This window comes from Amborella trichopoda, chromosome 2 (assembly GCF_054954075.1).
Source record: "Amborella trichopoda isolate Santa Cruz 75 chromosome 2, AtrichopodaSantaCruz75HAP2 v2.0, whole genome shotgun sequence".
NCBI classification, from domain to species: domain Eukaryota; kingdom Viridiplantae; phylum Streptophyta; class Magnoliopsida; order Amborellales; family Amborellaceae; genus Amborella; species Amborella trichopoda.
This window is the reverse complement of record NC_142337.1, coordinates 19,434,569-19,454,601: the sequence shown is the minus strand read 5'-3', so window position 1 is coordinate 19,454,601 and position 20,033 is coordinate 19,434,569. Positions and strand designations below refer to the sequence as shown.

At 37.9% G+C, this 20,033-nt stretch overlaps 1 protein-coding gene and 2 long non-coding RNA genes across 4 annotated transcripts in view; 1 reads left to right on the top strand and 2 right to left on the bottom strand.

Moving 5' to 3' along the window:
* EMB1135 (RING/FYVE/PHD zinc finger superfamily protein) overlaps positions 1 to 19,920 on the top strand; it is a 96,322-nt gene extending 76,402 nt beyond the window's left edge. Inside the window, exons 18-32 of one of the 2 annotated variants that reach the window (XR_016049353.1) lie at positions 2,124 to 2,221; positions 2,316 to 2,451; positions 2,620 to 2,726; positions 9,224 to 9,319; positions 9,423 to 9,529; positions 9,620 to 9,740; positions 10,017 to 10,128; positions 10,238 to 10,361; positions 10,510 to 10,587; positions 10,685 to 10,803; positions 11,822 to 11,881; positions 12,035 to 12,137; positions 17,139 to 17,267; positions 19,048 to 19,159; positions 19,578 to 19,920. Coding sequence is in view for 1 of the 2 variants with exons in the window: in XM_006855807.4 (XP_006855869.2) it covers positions 2,124 to 2,221; positions 2,316 to 2,451; positions 2,620 to 2,726; positions 9,224 to 9,319; positions 9,442 to 9,529; positions 9,620 to 9,740; positions 10,017 to 10,128; positions 10,238 to 10,361; positions 10,510 to 10,587; positions 10,685 to 10,803; positions 11,822 to 11,881; positions 12,035 to 12,137; positions 17,139 to 17,267; positions 19,048 to 19,159; positions 19,578 to 19,609 (1,515 nt within the window). In the remaining variant the exon portion in view is untranslated. The remainder of the gene's footprint in view (positions 1 to 2,123; positions 2,222 to 2,315; positions 2,452 to 2,619; positions 2,727 to 9,223; positions 9,320 to 9,422; positions 9,530 to 9,619; positions 9,741 to 10,016; positions 10,129 to 10,237; positions 10,362 to 10,509; positions 10,588 to 10,684; positions 10,804 to 11,821; positions 11,882 to 12,034; positions 12,138 to 17,138; positions 17,268 to 19,047; positions 19,160 to 19,577) is intronic. The other variant, XM_006855807.4, reaches the window with a different exon arrangement.
* On the bottom strand, positions 13,822 to 14,498 carry LOC148783152 (uncharacterized). The gene is made up of 2 exons (XR_016049356.1): positions 14,413 to 14,498; positions 13,822 to 13,948 (listed from the first exon to the last, which is right to left on the bottom strand). It is a non-coding gene; the product is annotated as an uncharacterized LOC148783152 (long non-coding RNA).
* Positions 14,841 to 15,378, bottom strand: LOC148783151 (uncharacterized). Its single transcript, XR_016049358.1, has 2 exons — positions 15,238 to 15,378; positions 14,841 to 15,038 (listed from the first exon to the last, which is right to left on the bottom strand). It is a non-coding gene; the product is annotated as an uncharacterized LOC148783151 (long non-coding RNA).
* Positions 19,921 to 20,033: the final 113 nt, after the last annotated feature.

The window sequence follows — 20,033 nt, the reverse complement described above, 5'->3', positions numbered from 1 at the left end:
GTTAGGGTTACTTGCTGAATGCATTCCTTTTGCAGTTGTTTTGGTTCTTATGTTATTTGATGTCAGACCAGTGATCGATTGTCCAAATAAGAATAGCCATACATGGGAGCCATACATGGGATCAATGCATTAGAGGCTACTCTTTGAATGTGTAGACGACCGGATTTTATTTTTAGTTGATTTTATTTTATTTTGTCTCTCTATGTTTCAATGTAATTAAGCTGTATTTGTGCATATGTCATTATCCAAACAATACGTGGTACAGAATACCTTTTCAGATTTGTCAAAAGAAAAAGGTTCCCATATCCAGACAAAGGAGTACATTAACTTCCCTGTTTGATTCATAAGACCATAGTAATTTGTGAAGATTTGTCTCTACAGTGTATTTTTGTTGCTACTCAAATGAATGAATTTGTTGAATTTCCCATTTGTGATGGATTCGTGTTTCGAACAATGGTAAACTGTCATGAATTCTGTCTCACTTGAGATGGAAGTTGATGAACAAAGTTAAAAGATAAGGTAATTGAGTGCTTTAACTTAATGACTATTCCTTTATGGGATTGACTAAGAAGACCATGAACCAAAAATAAAAACCAGACAGGTCACTTAAGTATGTTAAATTCCTCAATTGCTGTAATAGCTGGATGTAATGGTCCAGTGGTGCTATTCAATATGAGAAAAGTCCTTTACTTTTACTTAACCTAACACATCCAACTTTTGGTGATGTCATTTTTTGTAGAAGATAATTGATATTAGCAAAATACATTTGCTTGAAATTTTGGATCTTAGGTTCATGGAATGTTTTGAGTGAAGCCTATTTATGCAGATTTTGTCATGGCCGAGGTGCAGCCCCATACTTCCACCGTACGACACTTGTACCTAAGTCCATCAAGGACGAGTCAGCCTTCCCAACCACGAGCACAAGCGTGGACCAACCAAACCTGATAGGATAGCCAACACTAGTGCGTACCACCCACACACTAGCACAACCAAGATGAACACACAGTCGGTACTAGCACGAGAGAGAGGGACACACACGAATTGAATGGAAAGAGCTTGTATTCCACTAGAACTCAATAGTTACAGGTTTCTGAGGTGCTTTACAAATGAGGGGTCCTCCCTACACTAGACCTTACAGGCAACGATCAAGATTAATACACATGTCGTACACCCAATAGCTCGGATACTTCTAGCCTCTATAATATTCTAGACAATTCCTTCCAGCCCTTCCCTTAAGATAGATCTAGAAACCTCTAGACCCTCCATGAAGCCACTAGAGTTCTCTAGAATGTTTTTGGTGTGTGACAATTTTCTCTCTTAATACCTTTTGAAAAGAACATGAATCGAAGCCTCAAAATCACTGACTCATATGTGTAACTTGTGTGGCTAGAATATTGACTTGATGATAATTTGTCTAATTATATAAGAAAGACTTTCCTCTGGGTCCTTTCAGCAGTGTTGGTGCGTTGAGATGGTGTAGTATGAGATGAGAACCAGTTTTCCAATGTAGTAAATCTGTTGCTAATATTGATCTTACATTTGTTGTGGGAAACTTTTACCAAATGGGCTGTGGGGCTTCTGATTTCAACCAGTTAAATTAGGTGAACTGTGAAACTGGGGGTTTCCAAGGCTGAATGGGTGCATTGTCTTGCTTAGAATTGGTTGTGATTTTGATCTATGAACTATGGCTTGTGAGTTGGTTCTGGCTATTTGCTGTGGACTTCTCAATTTTTCTATCATGCTATACAGAGCTTGATGAAGTATTGTTTTATAGCGGGGTATACGCACTAATCAAATTTAAGCGAGTTCGTTTCTGTATTAGGCAATACATGGTTTTTATAGGTTGATAGGACAGTGATTATTTGGTTGAAGAGGACAATTATGTTGTCAAATTCTCAAGCTATATGCTGTACTGATCTATGACGTCTTTGTGTACTCTCCTTGATGTGGAGGATGATGATTTTTTTTCTCCAGCCCTTTGTGATAGTTTGAAGATGCTGAACACTAGCTGTTGCTTGAAGAACTCTGTAGTTTGCCTTGGTTTTGTAGTTTTCTTTATCATAAACTAGTGTACTCCTGAAGAAAAGACTGGTAACAAATTCTTCAACTCTGGCTATATGCAGCTCGGAGGTCCTGATAATGTTGCAGAGATGACAGGCAGACGTGGTATGCTAGTAAGGGCTTCAACAGGAAAAGGTGTTGTTTACCAGACACGAAACACGTGAGTGTTTGATGGACTTTTATTTGCTACGTCTTTGCTTTGCCTTCCATCTTATATCTTGGAGTGTAAGAATGGAGATCTCATTATTTTCCAGAAAGGAAATCGCAATGGAAATGGTGAACATGCACGAGAAGCAACTTTTCATGGATGGTAAAAAGTTGGTTGCAATAATATCTGAAGCTGGATCTGCTGGGGTCTCTTTGCAAGCAGATAGGCGAGCCATAAACCAAGTATGTACTCCTTTGTTGTTGTTACAGAATGCAATAATATTTCGTGTGAAGGATTCTGAGCAATATATGAACTCAATTCCTTCATTTTGTGATCCACCTTCAAATCCAATGTGGTATTTATTATCCCTTACATGTGTATAATCATCTTTTGTAATTTAACTATTCCAGAAAAGAAGGGTCCATCTGACACTTGAACTTCCTTGGAGTGCTGACCGAGCAATTCAACAGCTTGGAAGAACGCACCGGTCAAATCAAGCTTGTGCACCTGAATACAGGTTGTCCTTTATTCATTTTCCGGGTGGATTGAGTATATTTTAGTTTCTGATTGCAAAAGTTATTAGTCTTTCATTTTTATTTTCCTTTGTTTTTATTGTTTACTCTCTCTTGTATTTTAGGTAATATGTAAGATGTAAAGCCACATATACTCCCTTGAATTGTTTACCATAATGGTTTCTTTTGCTTTTCTTTAATGGTTGAGAATTTTTTGCGGGTGACCAAAATATCTAATAATGAATGAGATTCCATGAATTATTGTTCTCGTTGCTGATGTCTCCATTTATGATGGGGTTTGCCGTAGATTTCTGACATGACAACCTCCTGTCCGGAATTTGTTGCTTGTATAATTTTCTGGTGTTCAATATGATTTATGAATATTTTTTCACTAATAACTATCAAATGATTTGCATTAGAATGGTATGAAGGTGGGAACTGTGGTTGTATACTTTTACACTGGTCTCTATGTCAAAATAATCTAAATGGAAATGTGGGCATCCATGCTAATTATATGACGATGTCACGCTAAACATTGGACATTTGCTTTATGAGTTGAAATCTGTGGACTGGAAAATGTGCCCTTTAGAAACAACACCAACTTCTCCATGTTGGCTAGAAGTCCTAGATTAGAAGTGATAACACGGTCTTCTAATCTCTTAAGCACTTACCAGGCAGCTGGTTGGTTCGCAAGTATCATGAATATTGTAGTTCATTATGACTTGGAATGACTGAAATGTTCATTTGGAGTATTCTTTATCACGTATGCTCCTGGATTTTTATTTGACTATTTGAATTAGTAGGTATTCTGATCTGATTCTGTAGATCTTACAGATGAGCTTATGACTTTCATGGATGCTGCTTCTGTATTCTCAAGTGTTCTCTCTAAATTTTTAAATTGTGTTACAGTTAGCAGTTAGAATAATTGCTTGCGGAATGTGTTATTTGTGGCTCGTGATTCTTGTTTTCTGCTCGAGTGTTTTCCTTGCTAGTGCATGGTAGTGTTTTTGCTCATGGATATTCAACTATATTGTTGTTGGGGTTTTGCTGCATTTCTGTGTGCGCAGATAGAGTTCACATCTGTATTCCATGGTTTCATCCTTTTCTCTTCCATGCTCAAGTATTTGTTAGTTTGATCTTGGCTTCTTTTATGAATTAGGAGAGGTCTTTTCTATTTTTTGGTACGGGGTCTTAAGCAAGCATAGGTTCAGTGGAACTCCCATTTCTTTCTGCTTTAGTACATGTTGGGGACTATTAAGCTCATCATCGTCATCATTAGAGCATTTTCCCAACTTATTGCTACACGAGTCCTAGTCTGCCATTCTGCTCTATAAAGGCCATACCCTTAGTGAGGCCGCAAGTCCACATATCTTTTCTCACTTATTCCAACCATGCCCATTTAGGCCTATCCCTTGCCTTTTTTTGAGCCTTCCACTTGAACTAACTCGCGCTTCCTAACAACTGACATATTGGGTCTGTGCTGCCCATAGCCAGCCCACCTAAGTTTACTTTCTCTCATCTTATCGCCAATTGGTGCAACTCCTAAATTTTCCCGAATGTATTGATTTCTATTTCTATCCCTTCTTTCCTTGCCACTAATCGATCTCAACATCCTCATCTCAGCTACACTTATTCTATGGGTATATTGTTTCTTGACCGCCCAATATTCTGCCTCATAAAACAAAGCTGGTCTCAGAGCTGTCCTATATAGGGGTGGCAACAGATCGGGTCGGGGCTGATCGGACCTGAACCTGAAAAATATTATGGGACCCGGACTCAGACCCGGCCCGACCTGACCCAATTGGTCCCGACCCAAAAAATTAAAATATATATGTATTTAACTATATTTAAATACATTTTGGAAATTGGAACTCAAAAAAAATATTACCGGACCCCGACCCGGACTTGAATAGTGTTTGGGTTCAAGATTTGGACCTGAACCCGACCCTCCTGGGCCAAGATCGGGTATACTGTCTAGGTCCATTTTCTATAGAAGTTGCCCTTCAACTTCATTGGTATGAGGCATTCACATAACACTCTGGTTGCACATCTCTACTTCGCCCACCCAACTCTAATTCTATGTGCAACATCTTCCTCAATCTCTCCATTTTTCTGGATTATCGACCCAAGATATCGAAAGTTTTCCCTTTTTGGTATTCTTGATCGTCAATATTAAGTACTTTCTCGTCTCTACTCCTATTATTACTAAACTTGCATTTCATATACTCTATGTTAGTCCCGCTAATTTTAAAACCTTTAGATTCTAGAGGATCCCTCCAAAGTTCTAAATTTGTGTTGACATCGTTTTGGGTCTAGTTGATCAAAATTTTGTCATCCGCGAATAACATACAACGCGGTACCTCTTCTTATAGGTGCCTATTTAAGTCGTTCATAACTAAAACAAATAGATATGGGCTCAATCAGTATTTTAAAATGTGGGATGCGGCCAAAAGCGTTGGGAGGGGGGAGGCAATGCGGCTTGATGCTGTCCGGATGCGGGTGCATCACCGTGATGGGGTTAATAAATAAAACAAATTCTAAAAAATCTAAAAAAATAGGTTAATGCATAGGAAAAATATGGAGGTGATATATGTGATGGTAGGTATTTAGTTTATTCATTAACTCGAAAAGTCTCAACTGTCGGAGATTCTGTATCCACTATCCCTTGATAGAAACCAGAAACTGGAAACTTGCTTCATAAAACATTCAACAATCAACTACCATAAGCACAAATCTGCAAACACATACTTTAAAGTTACAAAATACTACAAACTAAAAGTCCATGAAGATTAAAGAGTTTAAAAGTCAAGCGCAAGAAGAATAAATACAATCATCATCATTTCTCAAGTTTTAAGAGTGAGAGTCTAAATCAACAACCAAGCATCAATAAATGCACAAATCGAAGAACTTCAACAAATAAAATTTCTGCCCAAATTTTTTTTTTATTCAATCTTATCTAATAAAAGCCACGGATGTGGCTGAAAAGTGATGTTTGGAGGGTTTAATACCCCTCCAAACCCTTTCCCCCCATTTTCGAGGGTCATAATGACCTTATTACCCCTGCTTGAGGGGTTCAATTTCCAAAAAAATTGTAGACAGATTATGCGGCCTGATGCGCTCAATGTGGGGTGTGGCTTTGATGCGAAGAAATGCGGTGGATATGCAGGCGCATCTCTCCAAACCGCATTTGTGGGCATGTGTGAACGCCCTGATGCCGCTACATATGCGGCGATGTGGCCTCATTTTAAAATACTGAGCTCAATGTTGACCCTTGATGTAGACGTAATGTCAATAAAAACTCACTCGTCTCTCCACTAGTTGTTCATACACTAGTTAGTGCTCTCTCGTATGTATCTCTCACCAAGTCGATGTAGTGTATGGTGCTTTCTTTCTTTTTCGGCACCCACCAAAACAAATCTCGAGGTACTCTATCATAAACTTTCTTTAGATCAATAAATACCATGTGGAGATCTTTTTCCTTCACCTTAAACTTCTCAATTAGTTACCTAAGTGGGAAAATAGACAGTTGTTGACGTCCTTGGCATAAATCGAATTGGTTTTTTGATGCACTCATCTCATGCCTTAGTCGTTGTTCAATCACTCTTTCCCACAACTTCATAGTATAGCTTAGAAGTTTGATGCTTCGGTAGTTTGTACAATTCAGTGTCTCATTTGTTCTTGTAAATAGGTACCACAATACTTTTCCTCTATTCATTTGGCATTTTCGTTGTTCTCAACACCTTGTTGAACAGCTTGGTCAGTCAATCAGTGCTAATCTCCCCCATGCACTTCCAAACCTCTATCGGGATGCCATCTGGCCTTAAAGCCTTTTCTATCTTCATATTCTTCAAAACTTCTCTCATTTACAATATCCTAAACCTACGAATGTATCTATGACCTCCACCCACATTTATGCCAACAGTTCCTTCTACCGCTATATTCTGATTTTGTACGTTATTAAACTACTTTTCCATTATAACATAAGCACAATAGTAGTCCATTATTGTTTTCTTGGAGCCTTTGTCTAGTTTGCTCTCGTTAAACCAACTTCCTCTGTTTTGTGCAACTTCCCCTTACTAGCATAGGACAGACTGCTCTCTTGGCTGTGGGAGGCATTTACACTCTGCCATTATATTTAAACTCGACCTCGGGCATGGAATTGGGCAGGGCCTAAGTCTGAGTCAGTAGTTAGACTTGGCTGAGTCTGAGTCTAAATCAGCCAAGTCTTTAGAAGAATAAGACAATAACTTAGAGTCTCAACAGGACCTAGGTTGGGTATGCTTCCTAAGGCCACTATGTAGCACCACCCTACAACAACCTAGTTTGGGCATGCTTCCTTCCTTAGCCCTAGTGTTTGCGTGCCACCCTAGGAATCCTTGGGTGGTGCTGCGATCTTCCAAGGAAGAGAGATGAGAGAGAAACTAGAGAGAGATATGAGGCATGGAGAGGAGTGAGAAGAGAGAGGGGCTAGAAAATTGAATGAATGAAATAACGGGTAAGCCCCCTTATTTATAGTTTTTTTAAGAGGTTTAATGTATGCTTTTCTTAATTAGAATCCAATTTGACCAATGGGATCCCTTGCAATATGTGAGGTGAGAGAGAAAACAGATATGAGACGCGCATCCAAAAAATTAGCCATGATGATTAGGGAGGAATTTTAGGAACTTATCCTCTGAATCTTTAACCCATATCCACTTTTAGTCAAACTAGGATAAGTCTTGATTAAAGGACTCTTAATACAATTAAAACTTCTGTTTTAAGTGGAATTCTGATCTATGTTGGAATCCTAGTCCAAGTAGGAATCTTAACCCAAATAGGACTCTTATTACAGCTAGGGCTTCTAAAATAAAAAATTAAGTATTTAAATTTAATTAAGGGCACAAGTGCCGCATTCCCTGCCCCTATTGGGCCTTCCCACATGGATCCCACTTAAAACAGGCCCTACTAATTTGTAAAATATTAATTTTGCCATTTTAAGGTTGTTATAGCAATTTTTTTTTAACATTCTAAAATTTCTAAAATGCACAAAATCATAATCACAGCTGAAAAACAATGTTTCTGAGTTTCTTAAAAAATTCTAAAAAACTAAGAAATGCATTTAAAAGTGGATTGGTATGGATCAAGATAAGTGACTCAGGGTACTCCACCCATGCCAGAAACCGTGACTCACAATTATCTTTTTCTAGCCAACTGAATGGGACCCATGACACACAATCATGCACATGGGCTCATGATTGGCCCATCAAAGCTGGCCAATAAATAATGGAACCACGATTCCAGTAATGTTCATTACCAGTTACCCTGCTAAGAGCAAGTCAGGTGCATGTAGCATGTATTACTATGGTGCAAGGGAGCCTCTCTCTATGCACATGTATACGCATCCCTCTACATGGTTGCTTCCTAGAATGCGGTTATATATGTACATGTTGTGCGGGAGCTTGTTGAGGATTTGACCCTTGCTCTCATAGGCCTACAACCGCACATAGGAGACCACGAACCTCTCCTGGCCTACAAACGATCTCCGGGCATATCTTCGACTTCAACAAGGGATGGCCCTCTTGAAACTTTGAGGGTAATGCCTTTGCTCATAGGAAAAAGAGTTTTGTACGTGATTCGGGTCGTAGACAGTCGAAACTTTAGTCGGTCAATCAGTATACACTCCCACTGAAGTGCATGCTTCACTATCTTTATTGTATTTACATAATTAAAGGCCATAAACTCCAACACAGGTCCCCTACATAAATATTTTCTTGAATGATCCTTGTTCTGCATTAGATTTTGTCCATATTAGAACTTTTTGACTTGTTAGAATAGTCTTGGTGCATATTTGTGATCAAACGAAGAGATGCGATCATATGTTTTAGTGTTTTGTGTCCCAAATGTAAGAATTTTTCAGTCAGAAAAGGAGGAATCTCTCTGTACAGATGGCTTCTACATTTTATGTAATTGTTGGGCTTCCTGCGCTGCAGCCTTGTCCTGTAAACAGTGCACCAGATACTGAATATTCCTCTTCAGCATACAATGGCTAGTCAATGGCGTGCTCTAAGCTTTAACATGCAGCACGTAATGGAGCTGCTTGGCTTGTTAACAGTTGCGATCGCAACATACTGCTTGATTCTTTAGAATCTTTCTCCATTAGTTATTCCTTGTTGCGAATATCAGTTCGGATTGAGTCCTGGATTGTAGTTCTCTACCAGTAGTTCAAAGATGTCTTGTACCTACTGCTGATGATCTGGTTTTTCAATTTGATTTTTTTCACTGGACCAAGAATAGTTTTCCTGACTTGAGGGCCAAGCCCTTCATATACTTTAAATTGTTTTTTCATCTCAATCAATTTGAGCTTTATAGGGGAAGGGGGGAAAGAAAATGGTTGCCATATTGCGATCTTCGATTGATTCGTCCAATGGTTTGCTGGATATAATCATCTAAGCATATTTTTAGTGCAGTCTGCTTGAAAACTGAGTTTGAAAATTTGTAAGGTTCTGAATTATGTCAATGACAGGCTTCTTATCACAAATTTAGGAGGTGAACGGCGTTTTGCATCTATTGTGGCTAAGAGATTAGAGACTCTTGGAGCTCTAACACAAGGGGATCGCAGGTGAGTTTCTAACGTGAATTGCTGATGTTGTGCACAACTTAATTATTAGCAGGTCTTTTATGGACTCATTTGAAATGACTTTCTTTCGTTATTGGCTGAGTAGGCAAATGGAATTTTTACAGGGCAGGGCCGTCGTTGAGTGCATTCAATTATGACAGCAACTTTGGTAAAAGGGCTCTTAGTATGCTATATAAGGCTATAATGGAGCAGGTATGTGTTTTGATTGCTGAGTATGTGCTTATATTGAGATCAGTTTATTCCTTTTTGAAACTCCATTTGAATCGGTTGATTTTGTCGCAGACTGAGCTGCCTGTTGTACCACCAGGCTGTTTGCGTGAAAAGCCAGAGGCAGTCAGAGAGTTCCTTACCCAGGCAAAAGCTGCTCTAGTATCGGTGGGAATAATCAGGGATTCGGTACTTGGTAAACAAATCAGCAGTTCCATTATAATTTTTTTGACAGTTAGATGCATTTAATTATGAGTATGGAAACTTGGATTAAATTTTGATGTTTGTATTCTGGCCCTTTCTCTACTGAACTATCAATGATTGAGGATGAACCCACTTACATCACATGTTAAGGACATATTTTTACTGGATTAATGGTAATTGCAAAATAGTTGTTGTTCAGTCTACGGTTTTAATTTTAGGTCCTTTGTTGGGGGGATTTCTTACTTGCTTCATTGTTGGCAAATAATAGTCAATGGGAAAGACAATGGAAGGATCACAGGGCGCATTGTTGATTCTGACATGCATGACGTGGGGCGGTTTCTTAATCGGCTTCTTGGATTGCCTCCTGACATCCAGAATAGGTATGTACACTGCACATTTACAGGTTGGAGATTTCGTGCATATAAAATTAGAAAGTTTCAGTAGTGTGGGAAAGTTACACCAAAAGTAACAGGAATGTTGGCTATACAGGCTTTTTGAATTCTTTACCAGCATTCTTGACCTTTTGATTCAAGATGCTCGTAAAGAAGGACAGTTGGACTCAGGAATTGTTGATATCAAAGCAAATGTTATCGAAATGCAAGGATCACCAAAAGTAAGTTGTTTTTGTAATTTTGTAGTGATTAGAGCTGTTGTTACCTCTTTATAGGATCTCAGAACAAAAGCAAGGTAGCTACATAGGAGATTTTGTTTACATGTATGTAGTTGTCAAAGCTTATTCACATTATCTATGTGCTTTGCAGACAGTTCATGTGGATCCTACTTCTGGTGCATCTACTGTGCTATTGACATTTACTGTTGATCGTGGGATCACTTGGGAGGTGAGTCTATTCTTCTTCAACTATTATACACCCAAATCCTATTTATTGATCATATTAGGATGTGCTTCCAAACTTATCCCTGACTGGCATTCTATAGGCTGCAAGTGACCTACTTGAATGTAACAAGAAGGATGGGGTTGGCTATCAGAATGATGGATTTTACGAGTCCAAGAGGGAATGGATGGGAAGAAGACACTATCTACTAGCATTTGAATGGTATAATTTCATATTTACTTTCTGTTATCAGTCAAATATTTGCATATCTGCATGCTCCAGGAACTTTGCAGCACCGTATAGCTTTAGGTTTACATGTCTCTTATTGTAGCTTGTTGCATTAATATAATATGTGCCATTATTTTTGTTTTGATGTTACATACTGGACATTTGCAATGCTATTACAATCTATCAGGTGTAGGATTCTAATCATGGTTTACAAATACTGCTCTCAGGCATAGGATTCTTCCATTGCTGGTTCTCTTCTAAACAATAACCACGTATCATTAGCCTGTTGTTGTTGTTGGCAACCTATTGTCGCCTACCATCCCTAGGATTCTAATAAATTCTTACTAGCCTTCACTACATCCTTATGTATCTTTCCAGACAAATTATCTAATTATATCTGCATGCTTCAATTCTTACCCTTTCTAATGCATTAGATGAAAACATCTGCTTAAGGGGTTCCTTCTACCTAACATGGTTCTTCAATCTAAGAAAGGAAAGGAAAAAAAATGTAATTCTCATTATAACAAAGTTCAATCAATTTCCCTTCATGCATAACTTTTATTGGGTTTGACTTCACACACGTGTGACATAACACAAGTTGTGGAATTTTTGGGATGTTAGTATTATTAGCCAAAATCATTTCCATCTGTCATATCTTTCACCATTAAATTCATTCAATGAACTTCATAAGGGGTCCAACAAAATATTTCTCATGAACTGATTTTATACTTGCAGCCATGTAATCAGTGGCATCACTGGTTGTAAATGACATTCGTTGGATTTACAAACTATATAGATCTCATCATAACTAAAGCAGTACCAAAAGTAGCCATTAATGTTGTAGAAATGATCTACTACAATCTTCTGTTTATCTATTGCTTGTGTTGATTGTTGTAAATTGAACCATTTCTCTTCCTACAATTACTTATTTAGGAATCTTTTTCATTCTCTGAATTGTATTCATGAAAACATTAATGTCGATCTCCTCTTTTGTCGATCTCCTCTTTTGCAGTAATAGATCTTCCCCAAGAATGTTTAAGGTGTTCCGACCTGCAAGTGGGGAAGCGTTAAGGTATTTTGAAAGTTTGTTTTATTCCATGTCTCTCAATTTAGCGAAGTAGATGTTCCTCCTGGCTATTGTTACTAGTAAGTTTATATTCGCTAGATTGTCCTCCTGGCTATCATGACTAGTTAAGTTTATATCTCATCATCATTATTCCTTTAGGGAAATGCCTTTCCCAGAGCTCCAGAGTAAGTATCGACTGTTATCGTCACTTGAGAAGGCCTGTAAAGGCTGGAATGAAGAATATGAGGCCTCATCAAAGCAGGTAAATAAATTCATGTATTGTTTTTCTCAGGTTGGCTTATTAGCTGAATGGTAATCTCCTCTATGAAAGAAATAAGCGGCCTGTAGTTAAACTTACCTTATTTTTTGTTAAATGGAGCATATTGAGTATATGTATGTGCATCTTTTTCTCTCCATTTAAGCATACAAATGCATATTTGTTGGAGAATCAGTGTTTGACAACAAATTAGTTGGTTTTGTGCCACTTCGTTTTTTGTGTTACAACTCCATTATTTGCTTGGTATTTATCCAATATGCACTTAACTTGTGGAAGGTTATTATAGGAAAATGGCTGTCATGAAATTTTAGTATTCCAATGTGAATATCAAATTAATTGTTCCTATAATCTTATCTGTCCAACAATTTGTTCGTAATGATTTGAGCGCATTTGAATTGAGTTGAAACAATTTCTTGGTAAAATGATAGGCATGACATGTTATTTGGTCACTGTGAACATGCCCAATATATCTTTCAAGCTTTTCTGCTGAATGATTTGGTTATCAATGGAAGTGGCCGTGGTCAGATCTCGTATGCAGCAAGGCAATAAAGAAGCTCTACTTGCAATACCTTTTTGCAGAGCTTTAGGGGGAAGTATCATGTATACGTAAACAATTTCGAGTACCTCATAGATGTGATTTTGTCATGCCCATGTGAACTACGTAGTTGCAAATGAACTCCGTGACCGGTTGAGCTCGAATTGTCAGAGTTAAATTTTCTGACCTTAAGATGCCTCGATATGTATATGGATGTGGATTCTGATACAATAGAATGGATACACTTTCCAAACTATAGGACGTTGATATTCTTATGCATATCCTATCTGGCACATGGATAATCCATGTTATAGCATTTACTTAACTTATGATCTATACGGTATATAATGATATTTTGTGCATATCTATCTATATATATATATATATATATATATATATATATATATATATATATATATATATATATATATATATATATATATATATATATATATATATATATATATATATATATCACACTTCCTATGGTTCGCAGTAATACATATTTAATCAGTTCATTGTATCTGTGAATGACCGATGGCTGTACATGTGTCGTTCATAAAAAGAGTTAGAAGGTAAAGGTTGCATGATGAGCAACAGCGCTTTAGCCCAAACATTGCAAGATGTAGTCTTTTCTTCCAGAAACAAATGTCTATTCCTCTTTGCCAGTAACTGTGTCATCTGTCCTCCTTGTTAACAGCATCCTAGACCCTCAACTGCGTCCCAAATGAAACTGCTTTTGCAGCTGGTAAAGCTTAGTTCATCTATGCCACTGTTTCATAAATGTATGAAATTCATTGAGTGATCCCAAGGGAGTTCTGTCTGACTCTGAACCATGCTGTCTATCATGTGCATACATATCTTTTCCAGTTGGGTCTAATCTTTTCGATCATTTCTTTCTCCTGTCCTCTTTCCTAGTCGATGCTGCCTGCCCTGCTACTAGAATCTACTTTCGACCCCCTTCTATCTTATCATTATACAGTCCAGACCTCCATCGGGTGGACTCTTTAGGTTCCATATTTCCCATCAGATCAGACTGATTGTTTTTCTTGTTCTTTTTTTTTTTTTTATTTCTTTTGATTGTTGACATAATTAAGTTGTGAAATCATACATCTATGTTAGTATGTTTCACAGGATTTACATGTGGGTAGCTATAATAGGGTTGTGCAGGGTATGAATTACAAAAATTTTCAGCACATATTTATCGAAGTTCTGTGCACGCTACTATCTTTCTGCTGCCTGCCACTGAGTTTTCTCACAACTGAACAGAAAAGGAAGAAAGAAAAACAAAGGAAAAAAGTTTATATCTATAAACAATCAAATTAGAGTGCACCTCAAAAATTTCACTAGAAGAGGTTGTTTTGATGCCCAAATATCCTCAAATTGGTCATCTCGAAATCAAGATGCATGGAGATGAGAAAAAACATGGATTTCAAGTTTTGAATATAGTGCATCTTGTAACGCATTTTTCGACCGTCAATTTTTAAGATTCTCAAGTTTCCATAGATCTGCTCGATCTACACTATTTTTGAAGCTTTAGATTTTATAATTAAATGAAAAATATAATTTAAGGCTATCACAAAGATTTCCAATGTTGAAACCACATTTCTCGACAATATGGCTCTATACAAACCGCACCCAAAACAAAGAGATAGGCCCATGTAAACCTTGCTACCGTATTCTCAAAACATTATCAATCAACAGAAAATAGAGAGAAAAAGCTACCTGATTTTAACTAGAGTCACCATTTAAGACTTTGTACACCCCATGCAATCTCCCCGGATCGATGCCAAACATTCAAGAAGGCAATTTCTCTTTGTGTCTCTCTGCTTTGGGCGTAAATCTCCAGCAAATGTGATCTTGGTTGCATGCCCCTTCCTGTCTTCTTGTATCTCTCACATAAGGCTTTTGTGAAGAACAAAGCATAGTTCACACAACCTACACACACCTCACCTTTCATCTCTAGTTTCCCTTGTCCAGACACCCTAGGGATCACACACCTCTCTCTACTTTTCTCCATGAAACCCAGAGCACGTAGCCCTCCATTGCATCTCTCTTGAGAAAAGCGTTGTCATGCCAAATAGGTGTGGGGTACTCTATTTATAGAGGTGTCTAAGGGTATGGAGGAAATAATGAGAATTTGCCTTCCAAGTTCTAATGGTAGATTCATGAGGTTAGAGTGGCAATGTCAACCATCCAACCCTTGGCTAGCCATCATGGATCGAGGGTCGGTAATCACTATTGCCCCTAGGAGAATCCTATTCTATGCAAGCGGCTCATGATTGGCTTATCAAAGCTAGCCAAAGAATGGAGGAACCATAGTGCAGCCGCATGTTCCATGTGATGCTCTCCTGAGAATAATTTGGTCACAAAGGCTTGAGTCACAAGGCAAGACATTGTATCACAAAGACATGGGGATCTTCTTGCATATGTCACAAAGACTCGTCAAGTCACACAAACAAGACTCAAGCACATCCACACTCCACGGATCACACACAACAGTGCTCATGCATCACACAAAACCAATAGATAAAGTTGAAGCACACATACCTCACAGGCCACACAGGTTTTGCATCTGTAAGTGGGCGGATGTCTTGAGGCTTGAAGGCCCTTGTCCTGACAGGCCACCATCTTATCACACAGGAGCCAAGACAACCACTGGGCTGCAACTGATCTTGACAGGGAACCCACCTCTCATACCTGTGATGCATCTGGGCACAAATCCCACACCCTAGAAGGTGGGATATCCGCTTAATAGGTCAAGCCACAAGCCAAGGTAAGCACTTATGCTCCAATTGCCTCCGTCATTGATGCAGGGAGAAAATGTGGGAATTGGAATCGACCTTTTTCCTAAACTTTAAATGAGTAAGATCAGCAAGAAGAGAGAAAGAACATGGCTGTAAATCAAGCCAAGAGAATAACTTTCTTCTTTCATAAAATAAAATTTATTCTAATAACATTTTTTCCAAAATATGACATCCAACCTTTTATAAGCCTATGAAACCCTAATTTAACTTGAGGTCCAAGTAAACATTTTAGACTCTAAAATACACCTAAAACAGTACTATAATTTCAAAAATACCACTATGAACAATAACACGTGAATACTAACATGTGAACAGTAACTATGAACTGTAATTCATGAACAGTAACTGTGAATAGTACCATGGACAGTATTTGTGAATAGTAAATAAAAATAAAAACGCTAGAGTCCCTAAAAAACTAAAAAATCCTAGAAATAAACCCTAAAACTAAAACTACAATACACATCATTGAAATGGAATACAAATAAAAAAAATAGGAAGAATTTTTCCTCCATCAGTCATCCAATTAGAGCCTTGTTCTAATGGCCTTTTTCATCCAAGTAGAGCCTAAGGCTCGCATGGCCTCTTTCAACATGGAGGACCACACTCATGCCAAAACTGCTCACACAAAATCCACTCATATGGCCTGTTTCATCCATGAGGACCACACTTCCATTTAAACTGGGAGTATTTTAGCATGAGCACAAATATACGTGCCAATATACAAGTGCTGAATACCAAGGAACACATCTGAAGGCCTTTAAAAGCCACACACCTCAACACTAGATACCGCTTCTTACATATTATCTTTCTCAAAGTTGGCCCTTTTAACGCTGGATGGAACGTTTTAGCAGTAACTCTTCTGTATCTACACCTTCTTTATAGTCAGTTCTTTCATATGATTCCCTCCATGTGCGATTTAGCATTGCTAACATATTCAAGCACATCTCACTGATTTGATCAACTATTTAATGGAATCTCCATGGACATTTAGCTGACCTTGAATGTTCATTCAGTGACTTAAGCTGAATACCCTTCTTCCAACACTGTATACTAACTTTATCTCAACTGCGCAATCCCGTTAGCAATGCATTAGCCTCTGCCTTGCTAGAATCACAAACTGCAACATCCTTCAAGATTTCTATTAATTTATTGGCCTTATGATCTCTTACCATTAATGTGGCTCTTATGTGCAGTATCTTCCCGCAGGAGCATGCTATACACGTATGTTACTTTATGTGAATTTTGATTTCATTTCTTCATATTTGCTTCTCTACTTTCTGTAATATCTGGAGACAATATATCCAGACATTTTCAATCCATACTATTGTTAACTTTCCCTACTTATTATTCTTTACCAATTGAACTTGGTTTGATTGCATTGTTCAATTTACATCTTTATTTCTTGTGATATTGGGGGACTAGTTTCTCCAAATTTTCTACAAACAGGAAAATCTTTATTACTTGTGATACTGGGGGACTAGTTTCTCCAAGTTTTCTACAAACAGGAAAATCTCCAAAATTTCTACAAATAGGAAACTGGGAATACTTCTTACTGATTGAAGTTCTCTGTGTAGAAGGTGGTTCCTGAATCCTAACAACAATATGTTGCTCCTTATAACCCTTGGTTCTTTACCGCTTTTACAGTGTATGCATGGGCCAAAATGTAAAGTTGGAAGATTATGTTCTGTTGGCAAAAGATTACAGGAAGTTAACATTCTTGGAGGACTTATTTTACCTCTTTGGGGCACAATAGAGGAGGCTCTATCAAAACAGGTGAGTGGCCATACGTGTATGCTTGTTCATCCAAAGTGTGGTGCTCATTTCTCTGTGTATGCATGCGAGCATGTGCATGCTTGGGTGTCCTTATCCATGTGAATATCATTGTATGTTTGTACTACGATAGACTTGCTAAATTTATCCTCCTTATATAATTTAAATCAGAATTTCGAATGATGTGAATTTTTGTTTCATTGGCTGTTGCATGATTCCCACCACGCCCCCGCATTTTCGTATAGATATATCTGCCTTTGGTGTATTTTTTCCCACAAGATATTTCTCGATCAGAATGGATAAGATATTTCTGTCTGAATGGATCTTCAAGTCTTACATATTTTCCATAAATCATCTTATGTTTGTGGCATACTTCATGTTTGTATGTTTATATGAAGGGTTGCAAGTGTGACATACAGAGAGATTTGTGCTGAAACATGCGGATGAAAATTGGATTTCTGTATATAAATCTTCTTCTAAAACAGATTAATGTGAGTTAAAAATTTAGGGGAATGTAATGGACAAAACCAACAAGTTTTATGGGTTATCCGATAAGTCACATCCCAATCCCAGTGTGACATATTCAGTGCCCAAAACAGTTTTTATCAGATTGAGCATTTCCGAAAAGTTGATGATGCAATATGTTAGTGTGGGATGACTCTCTTAGCAACGGCACCAATTTTTCAAGATATAAGAAGGGCACTGATCCATGATGATCAAAATGAACTCATTCCTCATCAAGGCATACCCTATTTTTTTTTGTTTTGGTCTGGTTGTTTCGGGGGTGGGGCGGGGGGTGGAGGATTGGGGTGGGGGAAGTGGGGCTATGGACTGTATGGTAAAATCTTGATCAAAGTTTAGGTTTCTTCATAGATGTAGGTGTGCTCCCATGGCTTGTAGCTTATCATATTGCCACCCTTGACATTTCATTTAGTGATTGTAATCATAGTTACCAGTAAGTGTGGTCATAGTTACCAGGAAGTTTCAAGGTGACTTTCCCCTTACAAGTCTGTTTGCATCTTACTTCTGTTCCGCATGAAACAGATTTCTTAGTTTTCGTATTTGATACAGTTTCTTTTCATCAAAATGAAAATAAACTGCAAAGTTCAACAGGACGTATTGCTGACATTAGTTGAGGTAGCATACATCTCCGTGTACCAATCCCCTTAAATTCTCAGGATAAAGTACTTTACTTCCAACTTACAGTCAGTTGCACTGAGACTCACACTATGGCTATTTGGTATGCAGAACTTTAAAATAGAAATATAGGAATAAAACAATTAAATAGAAGCTGGTGGTTAATAAATCAGATGATTCAGCATTAAACGCCCAAAGGTTTAAAGGACACTCTGTGCCTAATTTTTTATTGTGATGTTTGGGTATCCATTCATTTGTAAGCATATAAAAAACCTGGGCTTCTTTATTCTCAAAAAGGGGGGAAAATGCTTTTAATGCCATGCATCATAAAAAAGAATAGAAAAAAATAGCGGAGCTTTAAGCCAATGCATCCATGCTGATTCCTATGGTACCTGTGGTTCATCTGCACATGTCCGAGTTTATTTCAGCAGAACATGGTTTTCCTGGGTGTTATTTACATTCTATAATTTATGAAACCTGCAGACCTCATAAATGTGCCCTATATAATTTTGGTGTAGCGCAATCCCAAGTGCCTCAAAACATGAGTGATCTCTTGTTATGGTGCAGTAGCCAATAAAATGTTGTGCCTTTCCTTTCTTCGACACAAACTTGAAGTTTGCTCTTACTGAAATTGCTCTGTTCAAAGGTTCGGCAAAGCCATACGCGACTACGTGTGGTGCGTCTAGAGACTACTGAGGATAATCGGAGAGTTGTGGGCCTTCTCATTCCAAATGCAGCAGTTCATTCAGTACTTGAAGGTAGCTTCCCTCTTTCTTTGACAAGCAAGCTCGCAATGGCTTTTATATATCTCTATAGGTATGTAGAGGAGCCAAGCATACATAAGCCTCAACACACACACACACACACACAGGGTCTACCCATCATTTACTCTGACATGCCTCTTGAGCAGATCAACTTGATAGGCTTTGAGAAGGTTGACCATGAACTAGGCACGGGATAATTTTTATGGATGAGCTTGCATGCGTATGATGTATAAAAAATTGCCTGAACATTTGGCCCATGTTTTAGAAAATTGGGTGCCAACACGGAAAAGTGGAAAGTTTATACTCCGACCTTAAGATGGTCTTGATATAGCTTGGCTATGAAAGCTTCTTGGTAGTTTTTTTGTTTATTTTTATTGCCAGCTGATTTCTGTTATAAATATGCATTCTGCAGATCTATCTTGGGATGCAGACGAAGACAGTTGAGTGAAAGAAGAAATGAAAAGCATGGGCAGGCCTTCCTGATTTTGACATGTCTTAGCACGCCACCATGTCTGTGCTTTTTGATACATCTATAACACCAGCGCTTTAGCAGAAGTTTCACTTGGCTTGGCAGTCCATGAATACAGCATCTCCAATGTTTACGGGGAGTAGAAAATACAGAGCTTCTGATAGCAGAAGCCTGTGTCTCTATTATATATATATATATATATATATATATATATATATAATTTGATGCACTGTAATTGTAATTTTGTTGATATATATTTCTATTAAAAGTTTTTGCATTTCATCTACTGTCAGAGAAAAGCAAAAAGAATCACCATTGTCCCACAATCTGTTTTTATTAGAAAATAGATCCCATAGAAGTCATAGCTTATGATAAAAGTAGATCCACTTCTTTTTCTCT